This window comes from Hyperoodon ampullatus (genome assembly GCF_949752795.1).
Source record: "Hyperoodon ampullatus genome assembly, chromosome: 2".
NCBI lineage: Eukaryota > Metazoa > Chordata > Mammalia > Artiodactyla > Ziphiidae > Hyperoodon > Hyperoodon ampullatus.
This window is the reverse complement of record NC_136915.1, coordinates 77,129,575-77,155,612: the sequence shown is the minus strand read 5'-3', so window position 1 is coordinate 77,155,612 and position 26,038 is coordinate 77,129,575. Positions and strand designations below refer to the sequence as shown.

Genomic DNA, 26,038 nt, shown 5'->3' with positions numbered 1-26,038 from the left:
AAATGTTCACAGGAGAATTATTCATTATATCCCAAATTGGCTATTACTCAAAAGCCTATCAATACTAGAAAGGATGAATATATTGGTATAGCCAAGCAATGGAATATTATACAGCAATAAAAAATAAGATCTACTGGTATACAAAATGTGGATGAATATCATTAATGTAATGTTGAATGAAAGGAGCCAGACACAAAAGAATACATACCAGGCTTCCCTGGTGGCACAGTGGTTGAGAGTCTGCCTGCCGATGCAGGGGACACGGGTTCGTGCCCCGGTCCGGGAAGATCCCACATGCCACAGAGCGGCTGGGCCCATGAGCCATGGCCGCTGAGCCTGCGCGTCCAGAGCCTGTGCTCCGCAACGGGAGAGGCCACAACAGTGAAAGGCCCGCGTACCGCAAAAAAAAAAAAAAGAAAAAAAGAATACATACCAAATGATTGAATTTATCTGAAGTTCAAAACAGGCAAAAACTAAGCCATGGTGCTAGACAGTCATTCTGTGGTAAACATTGGGGAGGAGATAGTTGCAGGAAGAGGTTAAGATATAAGTTTCTGAGATTCTGGAAATATTCTTTCTTGATTTTGGTGTAATTACCAGAGAATGTTCACTTGTGATAATTTATTGATCTGTACACTTACAGTTTGTGCATGTCTGTATATATGTTGTACTTCAATAAAAAAATTTAAAACCAAAAAAAAAAAAACTTGGATGAGGTTGAAGCTTAAATTTTCTCTCCTCAGGACTGGGCAGTTGCTGAACTCTCTGTTCAGCTCTTTTAGGTGCTAAGCTCTTATTTTCCATTAAATTCCTTTGCAGTTTAGGACTAATCCAAGGATTGAGGGGATGCAGATTTGGGAACTTCCCTCTTGTAGTTACTTCCTTCCTCGGATTTCCTCCCTCAATATTCCACTGCTTTGGCAACCCAGAACTCTTACTTCTGGCTTTTCAACCCAGTAAGACAGCTGCTTTCTGCTTGAGCTCTTTCCAGATGCTCTGAGCAAACTGGGAATGCCTTATGGGGGAAAAGCTGGTTAAATGTGGATCTCACCTAGATTGCTTTCCTTTTTTCAAGGGTCATAACTCCTCCAGGTTCTAACTGCTTTTCTTGGTGTCCAGTGCCTTCAAAGAGCTGTGTTTTATATTTTTTCCAGAGTTATTACCATTATCAGCAAGAAGATTAGTTTGATATGAGCAACTCTGCTATTAGTGCAATTGGATTGATCACATTGTTTTAAATAAATGATATAGTTAGGAACCAACTCTTCCAAAATAATTACATTATAGCAGAAGACAAAGCCTAAAGCAAATAAAATAATTTTTGGTAGACTTTCTAGTACTAACATGCAGGTGCAAACATACTTTTGGAGCAGTCAGCATTGCAAACATAAACAGCAATCTGCTCATTGAATTCGTCTCCTAAAAATCTTCTCTCTCCCGCTGAGATTTAACTTTCTTTTACTATCCATAAAAAGAATAGGGTAAAAATGGAAAGGATATTGTCCTCAATTTTCAGAACAAATTTCTATATACTGATAACAACAACTATCCTGGCATGTGAAGGTAATAATAATACTTGCCTGTGTCACCTTCAATCCCTAGACTCCTCTTTCCTCTACCAGATAACTGAGCATCTGTCTCATATTTTTTCCTCCTCTTGCAATCTTGGATCAAATCTTCAGTGATGTCACTATTCATGTGGTATTCCACTAGTGACCAATGCTTCACAGTTCCTCGTTCTCTTTGACCCAACTCTTGTCTATTTCTGTTCCTTATCATTTGTTCAGGATCAATGTCACCTCCTTTCCAGTGGCTCTGTTCTATTGACAATTTCTGGGGTCTCAAAATCAGTTATCTTCCCACATTTACCACATATTTCTTGTTGTCTAATGCTTCAATCCCTCACAATCACTGAAGCTTGTTTACCCTATTCACTTGATGAGATCACCCTTTCAACTCTGCTATAATATATTTTAGTTTATCACTTTAACATCCTTAATCTCAGTCTTACCTCTTCCAATTTACTGATTTCTGGACTTAAAGCCATTTGTTCATTTCCATACTGACAAAATTGGAGGAAAAGAAAAAAAAAAAGTCCTGTTCCTTCAGCCTAGAACTGTTCTCCTGCTTATTAACCTTGAAGATTTAAATATTTCTAGGCATAATCCCTGGCATCTTTCCACACCTTCTTAAATAGACAAGAGTGAAGGAGCATTATGACAACCTGACTCTACTCCTATATACTCTGCCTTTAGCCAGCACAACACTTTAGATTACTCTGTTAATCCTCCATTTTCCTGTCTATAAAATGAGGAAAACATCTGAAGACTTAAAGCCCACCACACCCCATCTCAGTATTTTACCAGCCCATTGAAGCTACAGAGAGGCAGATCCCATGCTACCAGGCTCAGTGGCAGTAGAGGGAGGAGGTACTGACTGCCAAGTGGGGACTTGAAGTTCCAATCTGTGAAAATTTAGGCACTACCAGACTCAGCATGTTACAGGCCAGACCTGGGATGTAGTATGAACAACAAGGAGGCAGCCTAGGTAGATGTATTTGCTGGTCATTTTACTCCCCAGCACTGCTCTGAGTCTCTTCCTCAAGGTTTCATGCCCTCTTTTCATTCTTATTCCAACTCCCCACAATTCCCTCCCCACCCCACCAAAACTTAATCTAATTGTCATTCTTAGTTGGTCCTAGTTATAAAGCAGTTCTATTCCACATTGTTGTTTGTATTTACCCAATAAAGTTTTAAGTTCCCTAATATGCAAAGCATGTGATTTTATTGCTCAGTAATCTTTAAAAAAATAAGAGCAAAATTAAATAAAAGATAATTTTTATTTCCTTGTGACATGTGCTTGCCTCTCTCTAGTCACCCTCCACCCCTGTAAGTTAACACCTGTAGGTAAATCACCCTTTGTGGGAAAAGGATTCCTGGAGTCTTATTTAAACAAAAAAAAAACAGAATCACTTAAAAATTTCCAAAGGTCAGCCTCTCCCTGTGACCTCTTCCTTGTTTGAAATTGAATAGAATTATATAGCCTATGTATTGATATGTGTTAAAATAAGCTCAGAACTACGTCTTTCATTCTTTACCTAAAGTCTTATGAGAACTATAACCATTTTCCTTGAATACCACCCAAGGCAAATAACTTGGAAAGCTGCTTTGATGAGAGTAGAAAGTTATAAACAATAAATTCAATAGGCCTCTGTTATAAAACCAGTATCAGGGGACAAAGATAATACCTATATTTTAAGGTTAAGTCTTATAGTGAACCAACATCTCTTTGAGCATTATCAGTGGGATCTATCTGTAATATAGTTAACCAAATGGAAAGAGGTAAAGAACTTTACAATAGGCACTTCATATGTAAAATACAGCTTGATCTTTAGTCATTAACAAGCAACCTGTTCTGAACAGATAAAGGGAAATTAAAAATTAATCATAGCAACTAAACAATTGCTTCACATAGAGAGTTATACTATATAATTCAGGCCTAACATCCTTTTCTCTACTTGGGCTATTTTTTGTCTTCAATAAGACAAGCTTTTATTGACTCTGATTCAATTTTGCCATTGCCTTTGCCTTTAAACACATTACCTTAGAGAATAACTTTTATTTTTTTGTCCATAGCCAAAGCTTAAAAGTTTTCTAATTCCCTTCGGCTTCCATTAGTGTTATAAAAGATTTTTTTGTCTATTTACCATGTAAAAATCTGATCTATACTACACAAAACTCAAAGCATTTTTAATAATCTGATGTTAATTTGACTTTATTGGCTTGTTCTTGTAAAGTGCAAAAGCCATGGGTCTTATATTTAAGAAGGAAAGTACTCTGCACATTTGTTCATAATAATTTTGTTTCATTCTCTTTCTTGTCTGCTCTCTTTTTCCTGTTTAAAACACAGTGTGTTACAGCTATGATGAGGCAAATGATTCCTATAAAACCCATTGCTGTCAAAACTCCTTTCAATATAAGATAATCTCTGGCAAATACAGGAGTATAATTTGGGGGAATGAACAGAGATGCCTGAGCAACATTAGATACAGCAGACTTTAAGGAGTTCCTATCTACTGCTCGTATTGCCACATAAATTCTGTGACTTTTTTGTGTCTCTCCATCAGGTTGATGTTCAGGTCCATTTGTGAAAAGCTCTGATGAGAATGTAAATATCTCCTTGGTACCAGCTTGTTGAGGATTTAACTTTGATGTATTCACTAAAATGGCATTGTTAAAGTCATCTTGAATATTCTGTAGACTTTTACTCACTCTTATTTCATAGCTGTTGGCTGAAATTAAAAAAATACAAATGGGAAGTTAAGTGATTTTGAGTAAGCTTTCTAGTTTATTAGAAATGGCTTAATGACAAGAGCAACAAAAAAGTCAAAATACCTATGAATAAACAAAGCAAGAAATATGAAAGTGAAAAATACTTTAAGACACTACATAAGAACTCATACTAAAACCTGAATAAGAGAAAAGTTTTATTATGTCTTTGAATAGCAAGATTCAACACAATAAAGATGTTATTTTTCCCTAAGTTATTTTGTAAATTTTACATGATTTTATTAAAAGTGCCTCTAGTTTCTATTTTAACAAGCTTATTGTAAAGTTTCAACAGAAAATACATAAGCAAGATTAGCCATATAATGTTAAAAAATAACAAATTTTTAGTGGAAGGACTGACTTTATCAGATGTAAAAACACTGTAATGCTTCAGTAACTGAAAAACTGCAGTACTGGTGAATGAATAGATTCATGTATAAAAGTAGACCAAAATACACTTAGGAATTTAGTGTATGATAGAGGTAGAACCCAAATTAATAGGAGAAAGTACAAGTTTGTTGATAATGGTGTTATGAAAATTGGGTAAAAAGCTGGAAAAAATAGGATCCATACTGCAAACCTTTATTCTTCAGGATAAACTCCAAAGTAAATAAAAAGTTTGATGTAAAAAAAACTATTAAGTAGTAGGAACCAATGAATGAATTTCTTTATAAACTTGAAGTGGAAAAGGACCCTCTAATTAAGACTCAAAATTCACAAGGATAAACATAAAAATCCATAAATTTATATACATAAAATGAAAATTTTCTACATGGGGAAAATCTCCTAAGCAAAATATAAACATATATGTTAAGTGACAAAAATATTTGTAACTTAAGTCAAAGATAAAGTTTAGTTCTGGTAACGGTTGAGTGGCTTCTATTGGACTAACTCACCAGCAGGTAACAAGTATAAACTCTGAAGAAAGAAAGGGCAATAAAAACAAACAGGAACCAGAGGAGTTACAACTCATAAAAGAAGAGAACCAGGTTGGGACTGATTCATGTTTACACAGTTTTTCCTCCGAGGGCACTTTCCACTTCAGTACAGATAGCTGGAACTGATACAGAAAGCCACTATCTTCTTGGTTTTAAAAATCAGAGGACTGAGTGTGGGATTTCCGAGTGGTTAAAAATTGAGGGAGCCAGAGAGGGATGAGCCCCAATTCTGTGTATTAACTTCTCTCAAATCATTGGAAGACCTCTGAATTGTACATGTGTGGGTGAAAAACCAAGGGCTCAAGGGAAAAACAACAGCTAGACAGCTGAAAAGTGGAGCAGAGTTTTATGCCAGTGCCCACCACAAGGGAGATATAGAGTTTGGAGTGTGAGTATTGCCACATCAGAGGAGCTTGGTAAATATCTTGAGATGTCCATTAAAACACTAGAAAAGCTGTGCCTTAGGAAAAAAGATTGTGCCCAGAATTAAGGGATATGCCCTAGGATTAAGAGCAAAACTGAAATAGACAAACTCTAGACAAAAGTAAAACAAAGTCTCCTCAAATTCCACGTGATCCAAGGTAACTACTAGAAAATTTCAAAACTCTTCAGGGGAATATAACAAAGTCCAGAGTCTATAATTTACTACCACATGTCCAATATACAATAAAAAGTTACTAGACATGTGAAGAAACAGAAAATGTGATATATAGTTAAGAAAAATATCAGCAAATTAAAACAGTCACAAATGACTGAGGTTTGAAATTAATAGACAAGGACCTTAAAATAACCATGATGAGTATGTTAATGGTCTACACACAAGACAAGCTGGATATAGTGAATGAAGAGATGGAAAGTTTGAGGAGAGATATGGAAACTTTAAAAAGGAAGCAAATGGAAATCCTAGAACTGAAAAAGAAATGCAATGAAAAAAATTCATTTGAGAGGATTAATAGCAGATTGGACACAATGGAAGAAAGAATTTGTAACCTTGAAGACAGGTCCATTAAAATCATCCAAACAGGAACTTCCTTGGTGGCTCAGTGGTTAAGAATCTACCTGCCAATTCTGGGGACACAGGTTCAGGCCCTTGTCTGGGAATTTCCCACATGCCGCAGAACAAATGCGCCCATGCGCCACAACTACTGAGCCTGCGCTCTAGAGCCCGTGAGCCATAACTACTGAAGCCCACATGCCACAACTACTGAAGCCCGTGTACCTGGAGCCTGTGCTCTACAACAAGAGAGGCCACCACAATGAGAAGCCCACTCACCACAATGAAGAGTAGCCCCTGCTCGCTGCAACTAGAGAGAGCCTGTGCACAACAATAAAGACCCAATGCAGCCAAAAATAAATAAATAAATATTTTGAAAATTAAAAAAAATCATCCAAACTGAAGGGCTAAAAAAAAGGTAGAAAAATTAAACAGAATCTCAATGACCCTTAAGATCCACTGATATATCCACTTAGTGTGTGTGTATGATGATATGATATGATATACTATACTATACTGTACTATAATATTATATAATATAAATATTACCCAGGAAGAAAAGAAGAATAAAACTAGAGCAGACATTTTTTGAAGATTTATCAGCTGAAAATATTCTAAATTTGATTAAAAGAACACTCCACAGACTCAAAGAGTTCAGTGATCCCCAACAGAATAAGCATCAGAAAAGCACACTGAGTCACATCATGGTCAATCTGCTAAACACCAAAGATAAAGAAAAATAACTTAAAGCAGCCAGAAGGGGAAAAAGACACTTTATACTCAGAAAAACAACAGTAAGAATGATAGCTAACATCAGAAAAAAATTGGGGCCAGAGCACAGTGAAATGATATATTTAAAGTGCTGAAAGAAACACTTGTTGCCCTAGAATTCTACACCTAGTGAAACTGTGTTTTAAAAATTAAGGGACATGTTTCAGAAAAATTAATATTGAGAGAATTTGTTACTCAAAGACCTCAACTACAAAGGAAATGATGCTAGATAAAAATTCTGACCTCCAGGAAGAAAAGAAGAGGACTAGATATGGTGACTATACTATACAGGTAACTAAAAAGGATAATTTTTTTCCTCTTTAAAATTTCTTTAAAAGACAATTGATTGTTTAAAACAAAAGCCATAACAATTCAATGTGGGGCCTATAACAAACGTAGAGGTAAAATATATGACAGCAAGACCACAAAGGATGGCATAAGGGTAAATGGAATTATACTTTTGAAAGATTCTCACATTATATGTGAAGTGGTATAACATTCATTCAAGGCAGATTGTGATAACTTAAGAAAAATGCATGTTACAGAACCGCAAAATTTGGAGTAGATGAGGGCAGAATTTTGTTTTGATTTTCCTTATACTGTTTTGAACCTTTAAAATTATGGCAAAATACGTATAACATAAAATTTACCATTTTTTAAAGTGTATAGTTCAGCAGTGTTAAGTACATTCATATTGTTGTGCTGCTGTGAGCTTTCAAACTGTATTAATGTATTATCAACTCAAAAACAAAATTATTGGTAACAAATAATTGCTAGATGCAAAAAGAAAGCCACCTGTAGTACTAACCCACTCTAATAATATCATAATTCGTATCTAAAATGGCTAAAAATAGATTCAACAATGAACGGAGCAGCTCCAAAGGAGGATTTTGTTCTCAGGAATAAAAACCATGAGACATTCTGAGTTTTAATTAAAAAATGAAAGTATTCTAGTGACTAGGTTTTGAGCATTTTCCAAATCTATAATAAGTTTTAATAATGAGACTATTTCTATTCCTGAGTAGTAATTAGAGTAAAGCACCCTTAAAGAAGGTTGTCAAAACAAAATAACCTTCATATTCAAATTTATCAATCAGCCAATTTCCTCTGAGTGAACCCACTTGAGTTGCTTTCTACTGTGGTTCAAATACGATGGGACAGATATGGATGAGAAGCTAGGCTGACCACCTGCTCTACACTCACAATGGAACATGTTCATTGTTCCTATGTCCCTTGTTCTCTATGGAGGAAGCCCTCCCCACGGGGCTCTCCCAGAGTCGTCTCCTGGATAATGAAACAATATTCCATAAGCCTTAGCATTTACAAAGATTTTCTACATACATAGCTCTCCCTCTGTGAAGTTGACCATCCCATGTTAAAATAAAAGAGCCTGGGACTCAGGAGGTTAAATGTGATGTCCGTGGTCAAGTTAGGAGGCTGTAGTGCGGGAAATGAACTCATTTCTTCTAACTCCAAATGTCATATACTTCCTACTGTGAACAACTATTAAAAATGATGCAGGACAACTGTGTAACTACAAAGACTCCAAACTAATTCAGCTCATACATTCATGAAAGGTTTCCTTCCATTTACAACAGTTGTAGTCTTCCCCTTCTCCCTGTGAAAAAGAAAATGGGCTGGTTCTGCATCTTTGACCTCTTAGCTATATCTCTAGTTTTGACCTCTACCTCTATACTCCCAGTATATTTCAGCCATGAACATAGCTCTAAGGCCCTGGGCAAGACACTTAACCTCTCAGGGCCATTCCCTTACATTTAAAACAAGGGAGTCAGACTAGTGTATCTTTAAGACCCCTTCAGGCTCCAAAATGTTATAAATGCTGATATTTACTGAGCACTTAGTATGGACCAGACACTGTTTTAATCCCTCTCTGTGCCTTTTCTCATTCAATTCTCTCAACAACCCTCTGAGATGGGTACTCTTACTATCTGCTTTTGCAGATTAGAAACCAGAAGTTTAGAGAAATTAAGTAACTTGCCTAAGTTACACAGATAAAACGTGGTCTGTCTGATTCCAGAGCTTAATACCCTAACACTATGCTCTACAGCCTTCTACTAGGCTACCCTGTCTCCTATTTCCTATTTCCCAATAATTGCTACTTTTCCAGTTACCAAGGTTTACACTTTCCTTAGCATCTTTACCAATAAATTTCTAGTATGGAAAGCCCTGGGCTTGGATTGAGGACATGCAGAGGGAATCAAAGACTTGACCCCATCTTTACCAGTGGGAACAGTTCCCACTTCCTCTCTTCATTTGACATCCAAACCATCCCCTAAGGATTATTATAGATTTCTCCTACATTGAGCCTTCTTCCATCCAAGAAGCATAACTGAGGGTTGGGGGTGGGGGAAATGGGAAAAAATTGCTGTCATTGAACAGCTTTTTCAGAAGCAAATTTTCAACAATTTGTAAAGATAATATGTTCAGTGACAGTTGTATAACATGATGAAAAGATATCAGAGGAAACAGTGTGAAAGTCAGGCTGTTAGACACGTAGGGAAGCTACTGAGTGCAAGGAAGGAGGCCCAAGATTGGTGCTTTTTGTGGTCTGTCACTACTCCAAAGGCTCTGCCCAGGCCCCTGGCATTAGAAACTGGCCTTTGCTCTGCTTCCACCCACTCTACAACCTTTTAATACCTGTAGCTCCCAAAGTCTGAATTATACAAATGGCACTGTGTAATACATAAAATAGTTTTTTGGCCATTTTATGCCTTTTCTCTCTCAGCCTAGGATTATAAGTTCTTGGAGTGTGATACCATCTTAAATTACTTTTATATAATGTTTAGCACTGTGCTGGGCACATAATAGTTCCTTAGTAAATAATATATCTTCACTTTAATTTCTGGAGAAAACACAAAGGAAATTAACTTTATAGGAGAAATACAGATCATGCCTGGTACTAAGTTTTAACAGTTATTTTACCCATACTCTTAATGAAAACCTAAGGAAATAACCCATTTCCATAATGCCTTGTCTAAATACATTCCCAAACATAATAATGATCTGGTAATATTTTGCTTATTCCATATACTTTGTCATCTTTTACAGTATATTGTATATGGTGAAGAGTTGGTACTGGATATACATTGATATGCTTGTGCATATATGAGATGTTCGTTTATTGCTAATAAGGTTTTTAAGAATAGTCAAATTTTTCATAATTGTAAAGCCAGAGACATACCCTTATTGTTTCTAACTCTGGCCATAGAGGATAGTATAACACCTTCCTAGACAACAATTTGTAAAAAAAAGAGGAGATGAAAGCACATGTTTATGAGTTAAACAGACACCTACTTGCTAGTTGGTATACTCATAGCTAATTGGTCAGTTTTGCCATTGCTGGGTCATCAAGTCAATTATGACTGAGTGATGTCAGCAACTTAATACACACCCAGCCATCCCCCACCTCCCAATCTTTTGTCACTTGAGGTTTCACATTATAGCAAGCTTGATCTGCTTCAGTCATCCTGCTCATAAGGGCCATTTATGTGAATGTATGAAATCCTCTCTTCCTTTCTAAAACCCTTTGTAATACCAATTCTAAACTAAAGTCCCATTTGGTTGTATTTCTTCTTTTCAAGCCATTCATAACCACTGATACTTCACATTCACTTTGTTTCTACTCTTCATTCAGTGTTGTAGTTGAAACCACCAGAGCTCTTGAAAAAAACAGTTCCCAGTAGTAATGGGAGTCTGAGCTTGTGTTTGTCTCTTTTAACACACAACTGTGCTTCTGAGGCAGTGAGGAAAGAGGAAAAATACTGGGTGGCTGGCACCATGCTTACTTTTACATAAAGATGGGAATGAGTATTGGTGGCTCCTTACTTCAAATAAGAAGCTAGAGAACTCTCTAACAATGCAAACCAGGAGCCCAGAAAACTTACTGGGCCCACTTTCTCTTCCATTTTTTATTTTATATGTCATCTCAGTTCATCTTTACAATACTTTATGAAATAGATAGTTTTAGTCCTATTTTCCACCTATGCAACTGAGGGTAATAGAGTTTAAGCAACCTGCCAAAGATTAAACAGCTGGACTTATAGCCAGAGTGGGAACTACTTTTTTTCTAAAGTTAAGTTACAGCTGTTTCCATTACACAAGTGATATGCCCATCCCACAGTTTCAATCATTTCACATCTCCAAACTTTAAATTAGGAAAATCCTTAATTTAGAATGTAAAATGTTTCACTTCCTTCCTATCTGGCAAGAAGAGATAGATTGTGATAACAGAATTTTAAGACAAAACTACAATATTGACTGTTTCTCAGCAGTGCATAATTATTTGTAATTAAGATGTCTTCTGGAGAGAGTAGTAGACAGAACTATAAGCCAAAAAAAGATGATCCAAGTTGAAAGCAAGACTGGGAAAGGCCCACGGTGGTCACTGTTATTGACCAATATTGATGAATTAGCTCTCAATAGAGAAGGTTGGTTCCTACAGAAATCTTAATCAGACGCATCAGGAAATAAATCATTTAATGTGTAATCAATGATAATCATGTTCTGGTAATGGCAAAGATGTTGGACAGGTTATTCTTTTAGAAAACTTTTTCTGTTGAGTTGCTGTGGGGATCAAGAGATGAGGTGGGTGGAAGCCTGAAGGCTGGCATAAAAGCATTAGAAAAAGGAAAGTAGCGAAGGAACTCATCAATGCCCAAGCAAGGGATAGAAAGCTTCAAATCAGGGAACTGGTCCCAGCCTCCATAACAAAAATGATGACCAGAAGTAGGAGAGGACAATGCACCAAGTATTTCATGGCTTATGGGAATTATTCCCTTAAACGTGACTTGTAAGCCCTTGAATAAACACCATCTAATCTTCAGAAAACTAATCACCTTCAGTATTTGAAAGTCCATGCTCTGTAAAGCAGAACCCATTGCTTCTGACTAGACCACTGTTACATGTGGTACTTATGTTTCCAACAAAGGTTTCTGTATTAGTGTCAGTCAGTTTACCAGGGCCTCGTCAATCCTGGGGGAGCTGATACATTCTCTTCCTAGACTCCAGGATACATGGCCTTATCAGCAACTCAAAGCTTTCCATACAATCCTCTACAGCTTTGTCATCTGTAAGCCCTCAAAGCTACTTTTTACCCAACTAACCCCTGACATAGTTATTGGAAATGCCACCTTGTAGAAAAATAGGTAATGAAAGCAAGAAACCTACCCTGGCCCTGATCAAAGTCTTCTCCAGGTGCTGTCCAAGATAAAGTCACCTCTTCTTCTGCTTTTACAGCTTCCAGGTCAATAATTTTGCATGGCGGAAACACATCAGGATGTGGGTCAGCTGGAATGCCCAGCACACAAAAAGAACCCCCTGAGCTTATTCGGCTAAAGCCCCACTTTTGCTCTTCCTCTCTCCTGCCCACCGATTTTCTTGGGGCATTCATCTGAATATTACCTGTGATACCAAAGAAAAGAATAACCAAAACAACAAATTACCATCTCCTGAATAGCTTGTTTTTGCAGATTATTGAGAGACATTTTAAGACTTTTTTTTCCTTTGCTACATCTTTAGAATAACAGTTTGTTTATTCAACAATTCATTCATTCCATAAATATTTTTAGGGCATATGCTATGCCAGCAATCACAGACAAAACAGTATTGCTCATGGAATTTACAGTCATATTTATAAACATATATTTATAAATTGTAATAAATGTAAGAAGGAGAAAAGGAAGGGTACTATGAACGTAAATAACACAGTAATATAATTTAGAGTGGTATTAAGGAAGTAACATTTAACAATTTCCTAAAGGATGAATAGAAGTCAGCCAGATAAAGAGTGGAGGTTAAGAATATCCCCGGCAGAGGGAAGAGGTTGTGTAAAAACTTCTGAAGTGTGGAGAAGAGCTTTGCAAATTAGAAAAATTTAATTAAAGCAAGGAGGAGAATAGTTTGAGATGACACAGGAGAGAGAAGTTCAAGTAGGACCTCGTGGGCCATTGTAGTGGTTTTAGAGTTTAATCTTAAACGTGCTGTGGGGAAGCAGGGCAGTGACATGATCACATTTGCTCTCTGACAGGTCACTCTGGCTGCTCTCAGTGGGGAATGGATTCTAGCACAGGAAGCAATGAGGCCACTGCAACAGTCCAGATAGGAGAAGATGGTAGCTTGGGTTGGGTGATAGCAGTGGAGAGGAGGCTAGTAGGCATTTCGAGATGCATTTTGGAGAGAAAATCAGCAAAAGCTGGTGATGGATTTGAATATGGAATGATGAAGAAGGGAAAGATGGTGAACAAAAAGAATAGCTCCCAGGTTCCTAAAATGAGCAAATGGGAAGAGAAACAGGCTATGGGGAGGAGACTAACTATTTAAGTTACAAGGTTTGTGATTCCTGTAAAACATCTAATTGACGATGTCAAGGAGCCAGTTAGATATGGATTTTAAGCTCAAAGAAGAGGTTTTAGCTAGATTTAATAATTTTGAACCTATGAATTAGGAAGTTATAGGCATATAGATGTTATTAAAGCCATATAGGTTAATGAGATTACCTAATAAGAATTTCAGCTATAAAAATAAAAAGTATTTACTAAGTGCTTGCTATGTGTCAGGCACTTTTTAAAGTACCTTATATTATCAACTATTTAATTTTTCAGCAATGCTATGAGGAGAGTACAATTATTGTCCCCATTTTTACAGATGATGAAACTGAAGCACACAGAGGCTAAGTAACTTGCTCAAAGTCACACAGCTAGTAAATGGAGGAACTAGGTTTCAAACCCAGGTAACGTGGCTCCAGATAGAAGAGTGAGAAGAGAAGGTTAAGACTAAACTTTGATAATTGCCGACACTTAGAGGCTTGGTAGAAAAGAGAAGCTGGAAAAAGAGCCTGAGAATAAAAATTCCAGAGAATAAGAAGTAAGCAGGAGGGGCTTCCCTGGTGGTGCAGTGGTTGAGAGTCCGCCTGCCGATGCAGAGAACGCGGGTTCGTGCCCCGGTCCGGGAAGATCCCACATGCCGCGGAGCGGCTGGGTCCGTGAGCCATGGCCGCTGAGCCTGCGCGTCCCGAGCCTGTGCTCCACAACGGGAGAGGCCACAACAGTGAGAGGCCCACGTACCACAAAAAAAAAAAAAAAAAAAAAAAAAAAAAAAGAAGTAAGCAGGAGAGTGTGTTATCATAGAAACCAGGAAATGGCAAAGGAGAAATCAATCAGCTGTGTCAGGTACTGCTGAGGTCAGGTAAAATGAGGACTGAAATGTGTCCTTTGGATATAAGAGCAGGTAGTCATTGGTGACTAAGGCCAGAGCAATTCCAGTGGAGTGATGTAGGTGGAGGTCTGACTGCAGTGAACAGAGTAGTAAACTGGAGGTGAGAAGGTATAGTCGGCAGATTTAGATTTAATTTCAAGGAACTGGATGACAGGGAGTAGACAGGTGGACAGTAGCTTAAGGGGGAGCCACCAAAATTTCTTTTAATATGGGAAGTAATAAATCATGCTTGAATGCTCTTCAGAGGACATGCAAGGGAGAGCTCTCAAGGACCCTTGATAAGCAGGCTGGGTAGCATCCAGAGCAGATCCAACAGAGGCACTAGGGAGGAGAGGAAGGAAGTAGATGCTGCTGTGCCCGGAGATTTGGTGGTGTGAAAACAGAGCAGCTCACATTTTTCAATGCAGTGTACTCTCAAGGTCATCACCTGAAAATGAGCTGATAAGTGAATGTTATGTGAGGTAGTCATGCCTAGGGAAATCTAAAATTTTCTATCTGTGCTATCAAGGGCCTATATGAAGTACACAGATAAAAGCAGAGTTGGATATGACTTTTCTATTCTCAGTGTACACTTGATGTTGATATTTGCATCTTTTAAATTCATGACTTTAAAAAAGATACTAGACCAGTGAGTAGCCTGTAAGCTCCTTGAGAGGAATCAAGTCTTATTCTACCTGGTATCCCAAGTTCTTAGGACTAAACCTATCACCTAGGAGGCCTTCAAAAATGTTTGATGTATAAATGAAAGAGGGAATATCTACTTAGAAATGAAGTATTACATCTAGATACAAAATCATATCTTTGTAGTAAAACTGTGTTACCTTGCAAATTGATTTACATTGGTTTTGAAATAATCCAAATTATTTTAAATATAGGTGAGAGTAAATTGTGTTCTAGGCAACACTAAAAATATCAGGGGATGCAAATCCACTATAGCATCTTAATTGTTTTCTACTGAAAAGTACATATAGTACAAAAACATAGAATCATGTTATGGTATGGTCCAAATGATTAGTTATAGCTGCTAAAATACATGAAAAGTATTCATAAAGATTCTGCAGTTTTGCAAATAAGAATGATTCGCAACATTTTTTGAAATTATATTTAAACACTACAGCATATTTCTGTTTGTTATACTTTAACCACTGCTTCCCATCAGGAACTATTATAATAATGGTGTTTAAAAAATATGTGTATCTTCTATGTATTTGGCACTTTTATCTTGAAGGAAGACAGAACATCTTGAGGAAGCCCTCAGTTTCCTGTAATATCCACACTCATATTTTTTCAGGAACTCATTTCCTGTGTGGATTATTTGGGCTATTTGCTTCCTTCTTTAAACTGCTAACAACTTTTTGCCTCTTCCTCTTTCTTCTGTAGAGGACGTACAGGCGCTGGAACTAAGAAAACTCAATAAATCTCTTTGCCTGGTAGTAATTCTGATGAAACAGTCACAAGAAAGAGGTCAAAATAATGACTAAAACGAAGGTAGGAGAAATCTGTGGGAATTACCTACTGCCTTCCTTTTATCTACTATCATGAATCGCTGAGGATTAAAGAGATAATCAACAAATTATGCATTGATTTATATAAAAGAGTTTTGAAATTCACCTCTCCCTCTGATACATACACACACACACTCATCAGAAATATAGACATTAAATGATGTTATTCAAATAACAGTTTTAATGATTCTTACCATTTGTTATGTAACCTGGTATGTACATAGCATGACTTCCTGGAATAGTGTGGGCTAGGGCACTTATGCTGGGAGAATGATTGACATGCACTTTCAAGCTATATCTACCATTTACAGCAAAGGAGAAAAAATACCTCGAGTAAATTCCATCATTTTTTATAACATCAGCACCTGTTAATATAAAAAAAAACTCAATGTCAATACTTATCACAGTTGATTACTAATATTTAATTAAATCATTAAAAATAAGATTTATTCCCCTTGTTCTTCTAATTTTAGCATATGCTGTCATGCTCATAGCTACTTTTGATATTATCAGGTGATTAAAATTCCAATGGCTCCATAATTTCTCCTTGTGATTCCTTAACCTCTGAAAAATTATTTTCTAAAGCTGAATGAATTGTACCTGCTTCAGTGCTAATAAAGCATTTAATAATCACCTTTAGCGCTCTCCTTCCTATCACTGAAAATAATACTAGGTTTTCATAGAAACCAAGCACATTCTTAAGCCTATTTATAGTCACACATCCTTTTGAAATAAAAGCTACTCTGCTCCCAGTGAATAAATATATATGTACATATACATACTTTCATGCAATTTCAAGGGGTTTATGAACACCCTGAAGCCCTGATGAAAAAAAAAAACTTTGGTAGTTGATATAATAGTGTGAAATTAATTTCCTCATTAGAGGATACGTGGATTGTTCTAGATTCGAAGGTGCTCACTGACTTGGAGTTTGACAGGCTTTGGTTCTGTCCACTTCAGGAGGATGTGCCTTGCTTCAGGAGGCATTCTAAAAGCTTGCCCAGTGCTAGACTTCTTTCCTTTTGCATTGGTCCTCAGAGAGTCATTCAGTTCCAAACCAAGCCCATGACTGAATGGCAGCAAGGCCTAGATTCCAGGGCACCCATGGGAGGTGCAGCTTAGCCCAAGTGCAGATCACATTCACTCTTCAAGTGCAGGTGGCCACATGGGACAAGCAGCTTGTCCTATTCTAGGGTCGATTCACTTCTCACACCTCACACCCAGCCCTGTTCTCTAGCATTGCATCATTGCTAAAGTGCTCTAGAATCCTCACTAGAGAGGCAGGTCTGCTCCTTAACATGAGAAAAATAGGAGTATATTTTATTAAAATAAAAAACACTAAGCACCTTATGATCACAGTAGTTTTAGAAACCTTTTTTATCTACTGGAAAGAAATCAGATCTTGATATTTAGTGGTTTAATGATTAATAAGGTCTATCTTTGTTGAGAAATGATAAAGGAAAATCTCTTCCTGCCACAGTTACCATTGCCACCTCTTTTAATCATTGAGTCAGAAAGAAATGGGAAAGAACACTGGCTTGAGTGTCAGGGGATTTGTTTTAAGGTCTGGATCTGCCACTTAGTAGCTGTGAAACAATCCCTCTGTGCCTCAGTTTTCTCATCTATAAAATGGGGATAACATCTCACAGGGTGGTTGTGATGATTATTTGAGAGTGTGCATGAGAAAGTATATTTAAAATTATAAAACATTTTACAAGTGTAAATTTTATTATTGTTCATTAATTTTATTAGCAGATAAGTACTATTTCCATTATAAACATAATAAGTATTAGACAACTATGTGCATGTGTGTTAAGTACGGGGGAAAAAATCTAAATTTACACTTTGGTGTTTAAACAACCTTTTCATTGTTTCTTTCATCAGGGTATAAATTTTGACATCAAACAAACTGAATGGTTCCAGGGAATAAATATAAAAGCCTATTGAGGTGCTCTTTCCTAAGACAGCAGGATCTGTTCCCAGGCCAGCCCACAGGCTGGGGCTAGGGAGGAACATTCTGCAAAGTGTATTTTTGGACTATATACAAAAAGTGAAAGGTGTGGCCAGGGATAAGCAATCAGAGTCTGAGAAGTTTGTTTGGACCCATTCCAGTAGGCAAAATAAAAGGACTTCTCTAGTATCCTCTGAGGTGGACTTGAACTAAAATCCTTTAAATGAACTTTTGTTTCATAAATGTCATACAAGATTGCCATGGCAAGATACTAATGGGTTGCCAAACATAAGACTCTTTTTTTAAAAACTTTTAATTTGTTTATTATTATAATTGCTTATACTTAATTGGTATATACATTTATTTCTTTAATCTATTTATTATTCTCTACAAATAATGCATTGCCTCATAGCCTACACGTAGGGCAGACCACGTTAAAGCACCGCAGAACAAAATTCTGCCTGAAGTTATGGGCTCAGGAGAATCACAGCAAAATAACCTACAGAGATTTTTCACATAAATTGTCTTGTTTTAAACAAACGTAAGACTCTTAAAAAATTTTTATCTTTGAAACAACAAAGGGAAGGAATATGATTTTACTGGTAGATCAAACATTGGGGCTGCCAACATAAACTTTGAAGTCTATTGTCATTCTGAGAATTTAGTTTAGGAAAAGAACAGAACAGAAAAGATAAAACAATAAAGGAGCTTGTTTTTAAAAGTTAAAACAAGTTAGTCAGAAAGAGTCCAAGTGCTGCTCTTTGCCCAGATTGATGCTGTGGTATCTGTGAGGTATGATGATGAAGTTCTGAGCTCTCTCTGTGCAGAATGAGTGCTTTGAAGTAGGGTTTTGTTTTATTTTACTTTGTTTTCCCAGTGGTGGGGAAATCTCTATCCTGATTCCACTAAGCTTGCGGCTTGGTCTTCTCGTGACCAAATAACACATGTAAAAGGCCATGGCTCTGCTCTCTCATCAACCCAGCTACTTGGCTAAAGAACAGTCTATGGTCAACTCAATTTCCAATTTTCTCTTTAACAGCCGGGCAAAAGAAGAAGAAATGGATTAACTGTCATTGCATCTCCCTTTTTGGGTTTTCATTTGCTATTTTAATTGTCCAATATGATTATTTCAGTGAATAGGAAAGCTGGTGAATCCTAAAGGAATGTGGACATGCCTGTTCCCAAGTGGCCTTACTGAGTGTGGTCAGTGTCACTGGAAAAGTGGAAGCCAAGACCTAAGTGTTGGGCGACTTCCTCCCTCCATTCTGCTCATGCACAGCCACTCTCCACAAGGAGACTCTCTTTTCCCAAGTTCACATTTGCTTTCCCTGAGCAGGTGAAGACCTGTAGCTACTTAGTATGTCAGTGAGTCCATGAGAATTTGAGAATCTCATAAGATTGGGTGAGAAAAATAATTGAATTGGAAGAATTTTAAAGATAAACTTAATATTGATACTGCAGCATCAGAACAGCTCTTGAGAACATGAAACATTACATGATATTCCTTGTTACCTGCTCCATCATCAAAAAGTTTCAGCGTAACAGGATCTGCAGTCTCTGACTCAATTGTAGCAGTTACAGTGGCATTGAGAATGGGATAAAACCCCTTTCTCACAATTGCATAAATTGTCACAGGATGGGGAAAATGGGTGCTGTCTCTTTCCACAAAGGTTTCCACAGTGGCAGGGGGCACGGCTGAGCGGGAGGCACCAGAGGTCACTGTCACTTTCAAGGCTTGAGGAGAATGATGGGTATTGTTCAGTGTGTAAGTCCATAGCCCGGGCTGCAAAACAAAGACTTCGTTTGTCAAGTGTGAAGAAAAAGATCAACCCTCATTTTAAAGTGTAAACTTAACTTCGTAGGGTTTTTTGTTCTTGTTTTGTTGATATTGCATTTTCTAAAATACTACAAAAGAATGTCAGGAAGAGTAATGTTGGTTAAGAGATAACTAAATTCCGTATTTACATGGCTTTCACTGTACAACCCACTTTCACTGTTAGGTAACTCTTTAGGGAATTAGACCCTGAATTTATTTTGGGGGAAGGACACATCTTGATTCACATTTTTAGAGGATAACAATGTGTCCAGCTTCAAAGTACTTGGCAAATATTAATCTGAGCCCCTTCACCCTACAGGAGGTTCAACGTTTTTATTCCTTTTACATAATGGAGAAAATTACAGCAAATTAAGTGGACAATTATGATTTATGTGGATAACCTGGAATAAAAGGCAACAGTATCCTTCCTTCCCTCCACTTCTTTCAATACTCCCATGCCCAGAAATCTCAAGCAAAAAACCCACATACACTATTAGGGACCAAGAAAAGGAACACTATTTTAAATAGATCAGGATTGCACAATGTCTATGTTGACCAATTTATAGAAGTATTGCTGAATGCCATTTTCCTTATCTGTCTGGGCTGCCTGGGGGAAACCTGCAAACGAATGTCTGAAAGAACAAAGCTTAAACTACAATGTAGCAGAAATTTGTTCTTTTGATAAAAGTGTACATAAGTATTCCTTTTTTCCGAACTCCTGTTGCTGCTCCTTCTTAAATCCTGGAAGTAGCAGGAGGAACACAATCAAGCAGGATGAAGAAGAGAGAAATCAGTGGGTTAAGGTTTGACTCTGGAAAGTTAAGATGCCACACCCTATCCAGTCTTCTTCTTGGGATTCATGTGCTTTACCATTTTCCAGTGAAGTCACAATTCAAGCATCAAGATTATCTACCTATCTGGCTTTTTTCTGTTTGGTTTTGTTTTGTTTTTTGTAATCATAACATTAGTAACAGACACGTGGTAGAAACCTCCACGTGAAAATTCCTCTGTGGGTGTAAGAAGTATTTTGATACAGGGTACCTAATCCAGACAAAGAGGTCAGGCAAAAGCAGCAAGAAGTAGGTAAAGTGTTCCTGGTCCTTGTGCACAGGTGTGAAAAGAACATGATGTGTTTGGAGAAAAGTTAAGTAGGGGCAGAGCACAGGGTGTTTGGGAGAAGGGTTAGGAGATAAGTTTGGGGTTGGGGAGTGAGAGGTACAAACTAGGGTGTAAGATAGGCTTAAGGATGTATTGTACAACATGGGGAATGTAGCCAATCTTTTGTAAAAACTATAAATGGAAAGTAACCTTTAAAAATTATATAAAAATAAAGCTTTTCTAAATTAAAAAATAATTTTTAAAAAGAGCTAAGTTTGGGCAGAAGCCAGAACGTGAAGGGCTTAGTATATACTAATAACCCCATGGATTTTATCCTGAGACCATCAAAGAGTTTTGAGTAGGAGAGAGGTTTGATCAGATTTGTGCTTCAGAAGGATCACTCTGATAAAGGTGTTTGAAGAGAAGGCTGCTAGGCCAGGGGAAGAAAGGCCAAGCAGAGGATATCAACAGTGATGGTGGGGGGAGGGAGGGCCAACAGACCTGAAGAGGGATTGCATTCAGGCAAAGCACAGCCTTCCTGCATAGTTTCTTCTGTCCAGAATGTTATTCACACCTCTGGCCCCTTAGGCCTCCACATTTACATTTTGATGTCTTCACTTCCAGGAAGCATTCTCCTTCCCCCAAGCCTGCACATGCCTCCTGTGTGCTCTGAGTACCCTGTTCTTATTCTTATTATGGCACTTTATTGTAAAGCACCTAGAACAAGACCCTGCACATAGTAGGTGCTCAAAAACATATATATTGCATGTATTTATATTATAAATTCTAAGTAGAGGGTTTTTTCTAAGTATTCGATATAGATTTTGTAAAGAAGGAAGTAAGCAAAAAGAAATTATTTGTACTACATAAATACTAATTTCCACTGTTGAAGTGAGAAGGCTTTGGTGTCCATTATTTAAAGTTTTGAACATAACTTAGTAGTTCCTCTTAAATTTTGAACATTCAAAAAATCCCTCATAAATTTAAAGTAAAATTTTGATATATCAGAATAGGATTTCCTTTACACAATGCATTTAATTCTGTGATCCATTTGAAAGTCATGTAGTTGACTAAACGTTGTCATTACGAACAAGCTTACAATACCTACCTTAGCAGTTCCTGGAATCCAGAGGCGAGCAGTCCGAAAAGCTAGATTGGTGGTAAAATCATCTGTGTAGTATTTTCTTCCATTAGGATCAAATAATACAATCTCAGGGGGACCACTGGTCTGCCATGTGACTAGAAAGGTAGTGTCATTGCCCACACTGTGATCCACAGTCACAATGTTTTTCAGTTGATGGTGAGGTTTAACATATTCACCTATACTTTCAAGCTGTTCGAGAGAATAGACATGTCAAAGTTTCTAGCATATGCATAATCATTCCATTTTTCCTTTATTTTTATGACAAATAAAAATGAATCGGCAAAAATAAAAAACTATTTAACTTGGACATGTCCTATATTTACACAAATTATTTTTCATGTAAAAGTACTTTGCTTAAGCAAAGTGTTATAAGTACAGTAAATATAAAATGTTTTGTTATAGCTAGTACATGTCACTTCATTAATCTTTATCAAGAGATTTTAGCTGTTCTCATACTTCTCTCTTATCCAAATCAACATTAGCCTCAGAGCAGCAATTAAAACAAGCTCTTTTTTTGACATTTTTTGTGAATGTGCTCTAATTAATTTGTGTATAATCTGTCCAGATACCTTTATGTATTTTAATAAGAAATCAGACATTGGGTTTAGTACATTAAGAAAAATCATTTAGTCATGATTTAAGCTGTGTGCACTTAAATAAGCTGTGTGTGCACTTGTGTGTGTGTGTGTGTGTGTGTAACATGCACAAAGTGCAAACAGATGCCGGGCACTGTGCTAAATGCTTTACATGTATTATCTAACCCAATCCTTATGAAAAGCCTCTGAGATAAGTGCTATTGTTACCCACATTTCCCAGATGAAATGACAGGCTTAGGGAAGTAAGCTGTCCAAGGTCACATAGCAAGGAGGTGAAACAGTCATAGAGCCCAGGCTGGCTGACACCAGAACCCCTGCGTTCAATCGCTGTGTATTCACAAAGAATACCAGTCTATAAATAACTTTGAAAAATCATATTTATTAAATAAAATATTAGCAACACTGTAAAATTGCTCAGACTTGTAAAGAATGTAAAATTCTGTTGGTGGATGACAGCAAAGACATTGTGGATTATTTGTTCAACTCAGTTGAACAAGTGTCCGTGGACTGCTGATTACTGTGCCACGTTCCATGCCGGGCTCTGAGCTGTTGAAGGGGATTAGATGTAGTTTCTGCCCACAGTCTAGAGGGGCTAATGACATGCAAATAACTGGGGAGAGGTGGCCAAGTCTGGGAACCAGTTTGAGTCATATGAATAATGTTTTGCTAAATTTGTTTTACTTTTTTAAACATTTCTTTTTATTTCATATTATTAAAGAGAAAATCAAAGGTAGAAAGATTATTCAGAAGAGCCAATTGTAGTCTAATCTAAAATATACATTATCATTTAAAATTCACCTTTTTCCACTTCTAATGGCAGAATAGTGGTTATTGCCTTTACTCTGTACATATAATCTTCATGTTAAATATTTTCTAAGAATAATTTACTGATTTCATTGCTCCCATCAAGTCATTAACTTGGCAGGTTCACTTACCATCTGTGAGGAAACAGCAGGTGAAATTTTATTCAAAACATTATTCAGTTATATTCAAAATATATTTAAAGTACTTTGAAAGAAAAAAAGTTGGCCCTTTGGAAAAAATGGCTTGATTAAAGGAAGATTTTGTGAGCAAAATCAAATAAATTGTGGTAGTTGGAGAGATCTTTAGGAATTTCTAGAATTGAATGAAATGGTTGGTACTTTTTATATGAGGGAGGAGCTTCAAGGAAGTTTTTTTTTTTTTTTTTTTTTTTTTTTTTTGCGGTACGTGGGCCTCTCACTGTTGTGGCCTCTCCCGTTGCAGAGCACAGGCTCCGGACGCGCAGGCTCAGCGGCCATGGCTCACGGGCCCAGCCGCTCCGCGGCATGCGGGATCCTCCCGGACCGGGGCACGAACCCGTGTCCCCTACATCGGCAGGCGGACTCTCTACCACTGCGCCACCAGGGAAGCCCTTCAAGGAAGTTTTTAAAGAAGCAAAGTAAAGTGGATTCTGATTGATGGCTAGTTTGAACTAAAACTAAAGCCACTGATTCTTACTTTAATTCTGGGCCTTACCTCTACCCCATGTCCCACCCCCAACCCCATTTTGAGCCACAAGGAAGGAGCAAACTCTTCTATAGACCTTGAAAAGCTGAAGTAGCTATTACAGAAAATGACTCCTAGGGCTGAGAAGTAGACATCAGGTAAAGATGAAGCCTGGTTCTGGTGATGTCAAGAAGCTCAGTAAAAAGCCTTCTTTTAATGTAACAAGGACTGTTACATATTCAAAGAAGGTTAATGAGACAGCACAATTCATCTATTTTCCTTGCTCCCCCTCCCCTCTCCCCTATCTGTAAATATAATATTGAGGAAATTCTGACCTGAATATGTTGTTGAAAAATGTCTCCGGTTCCAGAGGAAATTCTACTGAAAGCATCAAGCATGCTATTGGAGTTGGATTTATCTGGAACAAAGAACTTTAAACCTCCTGAAATACACAATTGGGATGCTAGCTATAAAATGTATAAAGTAAAACAAAAGATAAAATGATAGGCCTTTTCTAACAGACTTCCTTTGCTTAAGAGGGTGAGTTTGGGGAAAGCAGGAGCTGTGCTTGACTTGCTTGGCATGGCATCCTATAAGACCACATGGTGAGCAGGCACCCCAAGGCAGGTGGTTTTCTTTGTTCTATTCATGGCTGTAATTGTAGGGTCTAGAGCTCTACCCAGTATGCGATAAAAACTCAATAAATATTTAATTAAGGTAATTCCTAGACAATCTAGGTTAATTGCTACCCATTTATATTGCTATATATTTACATTTACATTCTGAAAACATTATTTTCAAACATAATTCAATAAAACCTAGCTTTCAGTTTTCAAGTTAGCATATGCATTTTTTATTCAATGTGAGGAATATAAGATAAAATTATTCTGTGCCTCATTTAGAACAAAAAAATATATGTGTGTAATCTTGTATGTCTCCTTATCATAGAAGTTAGTGCATTTAAACATACTTTTATCTCCATGATTATACATGCTCAGGCTGGTTTAACAAAGAAGTAATAATAATATTTTCATTAGATGTATATAATTGGCACTTTCTAAGGAAAGTATAAAAAAGTCAGCAAATTTTTGACAGAATTTAGCAATGATATTTTTTTTTGTGTTTTTTCTTAAGAAAACTGTTTATAGTTTTTTCAATTAAGCCATGTATTCTGTTGACATAATCTGAGTTTCATGGTGGTTCTTTGAATATTCAAGTCGAAAGGAAATGCTCTAAAATATGTTGCTAGAAATTTATCTACCTGTAAGATGTGATAATTCCTCCAGGTTTTTGACCGCAGATGAACCCAGGGCAATGGTATGAATAGTTGAACCACCGTTGAGCACAGTGAGGAAGCAGTTGGTGACGTGCTCATCATCTCCACTGGTCACTAGTATCATCACAGAGCCGAAGGCTTTTCCATTCAGTTTTTCAACCATCTGAACACAGGGTATCATTCATTTGGAAGGAAATGTGATTCAGATTGCCTTATTGAGCAGGAGAATTCACTCTCATTCCAAATTCCCCACCAGGGGTCATATTCCTCTTCCAGGTCCTTTGTAACTTCCCACACTCTCCATGCCCATCTCCACTCAGTCCTCACCTCACCCCATCACAGCACTTGTCACCCTACATGCCATTGCCTGCTTACTCATGGATAGGGCTTCTTCCTGTTCAAGTCACTATGAGATACCCCTAGTTTAGAATAGTGTCTATCATAGAGGATGTGGGAGAACATTATTATGTGAGATCCTTGCTTCTGAGATCTAATAAGTGGCCAATAAAAGGACCTAGAGCAGTGGTTCTCAACCTTGGCTATACATTGGAATTGGATGAGAACTTAAAAAATTTTTAATGGCCAGCTCACACCCAAGATCAATTAAATCAGAATCTCTGGGGGTGAGATGCAGGCACTGGAATTTTTGAATCCCCAGCTGATTTCAATGGGCAGCCAATGTTGAGAAACACTTGGCTGTAGGCAGTAACAATTGCAATTGTGTTCTGCCTGCTACCAGATGTTTAACACATGGCTGTATCCTCAATGTCGAATCCAAACTTATGCTGATTTAGGTGAACTCTGTTATTCTTGAAATACCTCTGACCTTAACTGATACTCATATGTTTGAGGTCTAGTATGACTATAGGCAGGAGGCCAGACATGCTGATTTTGATTGGAAAACCCAAGGGTAACAACAGC

The 26,038-nt window shown here is 37.3% G+C and overlaps 1 protein-coding gene across 1 annotated transcript in view; it reads right to left on the bottom strand.

Annotated features, from left to right (window-relative positions):
• Positions 1-2,820: 2,820 nt before the first annotated feature.
• The window catches only part of CLCA2 (chloride channel accessory 2), a 38,271-nt gene continuing 15,053 nt past the window's right edge, over positions 2,821-26,038 (bottom strand). The window contains exons 8-14 of the mRNA XM_079697442.1: positions 25,103-25,280; positions 24,177-24,283; positions 21,743-21,967; positions 19,233-19,503; positions 15,964-16,134; positions 12,219-12,452; positions 2,821-4,291 (exon numbers count right to left, since the gene is read on the bottom strand). Of these exons, the coding sequence (XP_079553568.1) occupies positions 3,849-4,291; positions 12,219-12,452; positions 15,964-16,134; positions 19,233-19,503; positions 21,743-21,967; positions 24,177-24,283; positions 25,103-25,280 (1,629 nt within the window). The 3' untranslated portion in view covers positions 2,821-3,848. The remainder of the gene's footprint in view (positions 4,292-12,218; positions 12,453-15,963; positions 16,135-19,232; positions 19,504-21,742; positions 21,968-24,176; positions 24,284-25,102; positions 25,281-26,038) is intronic.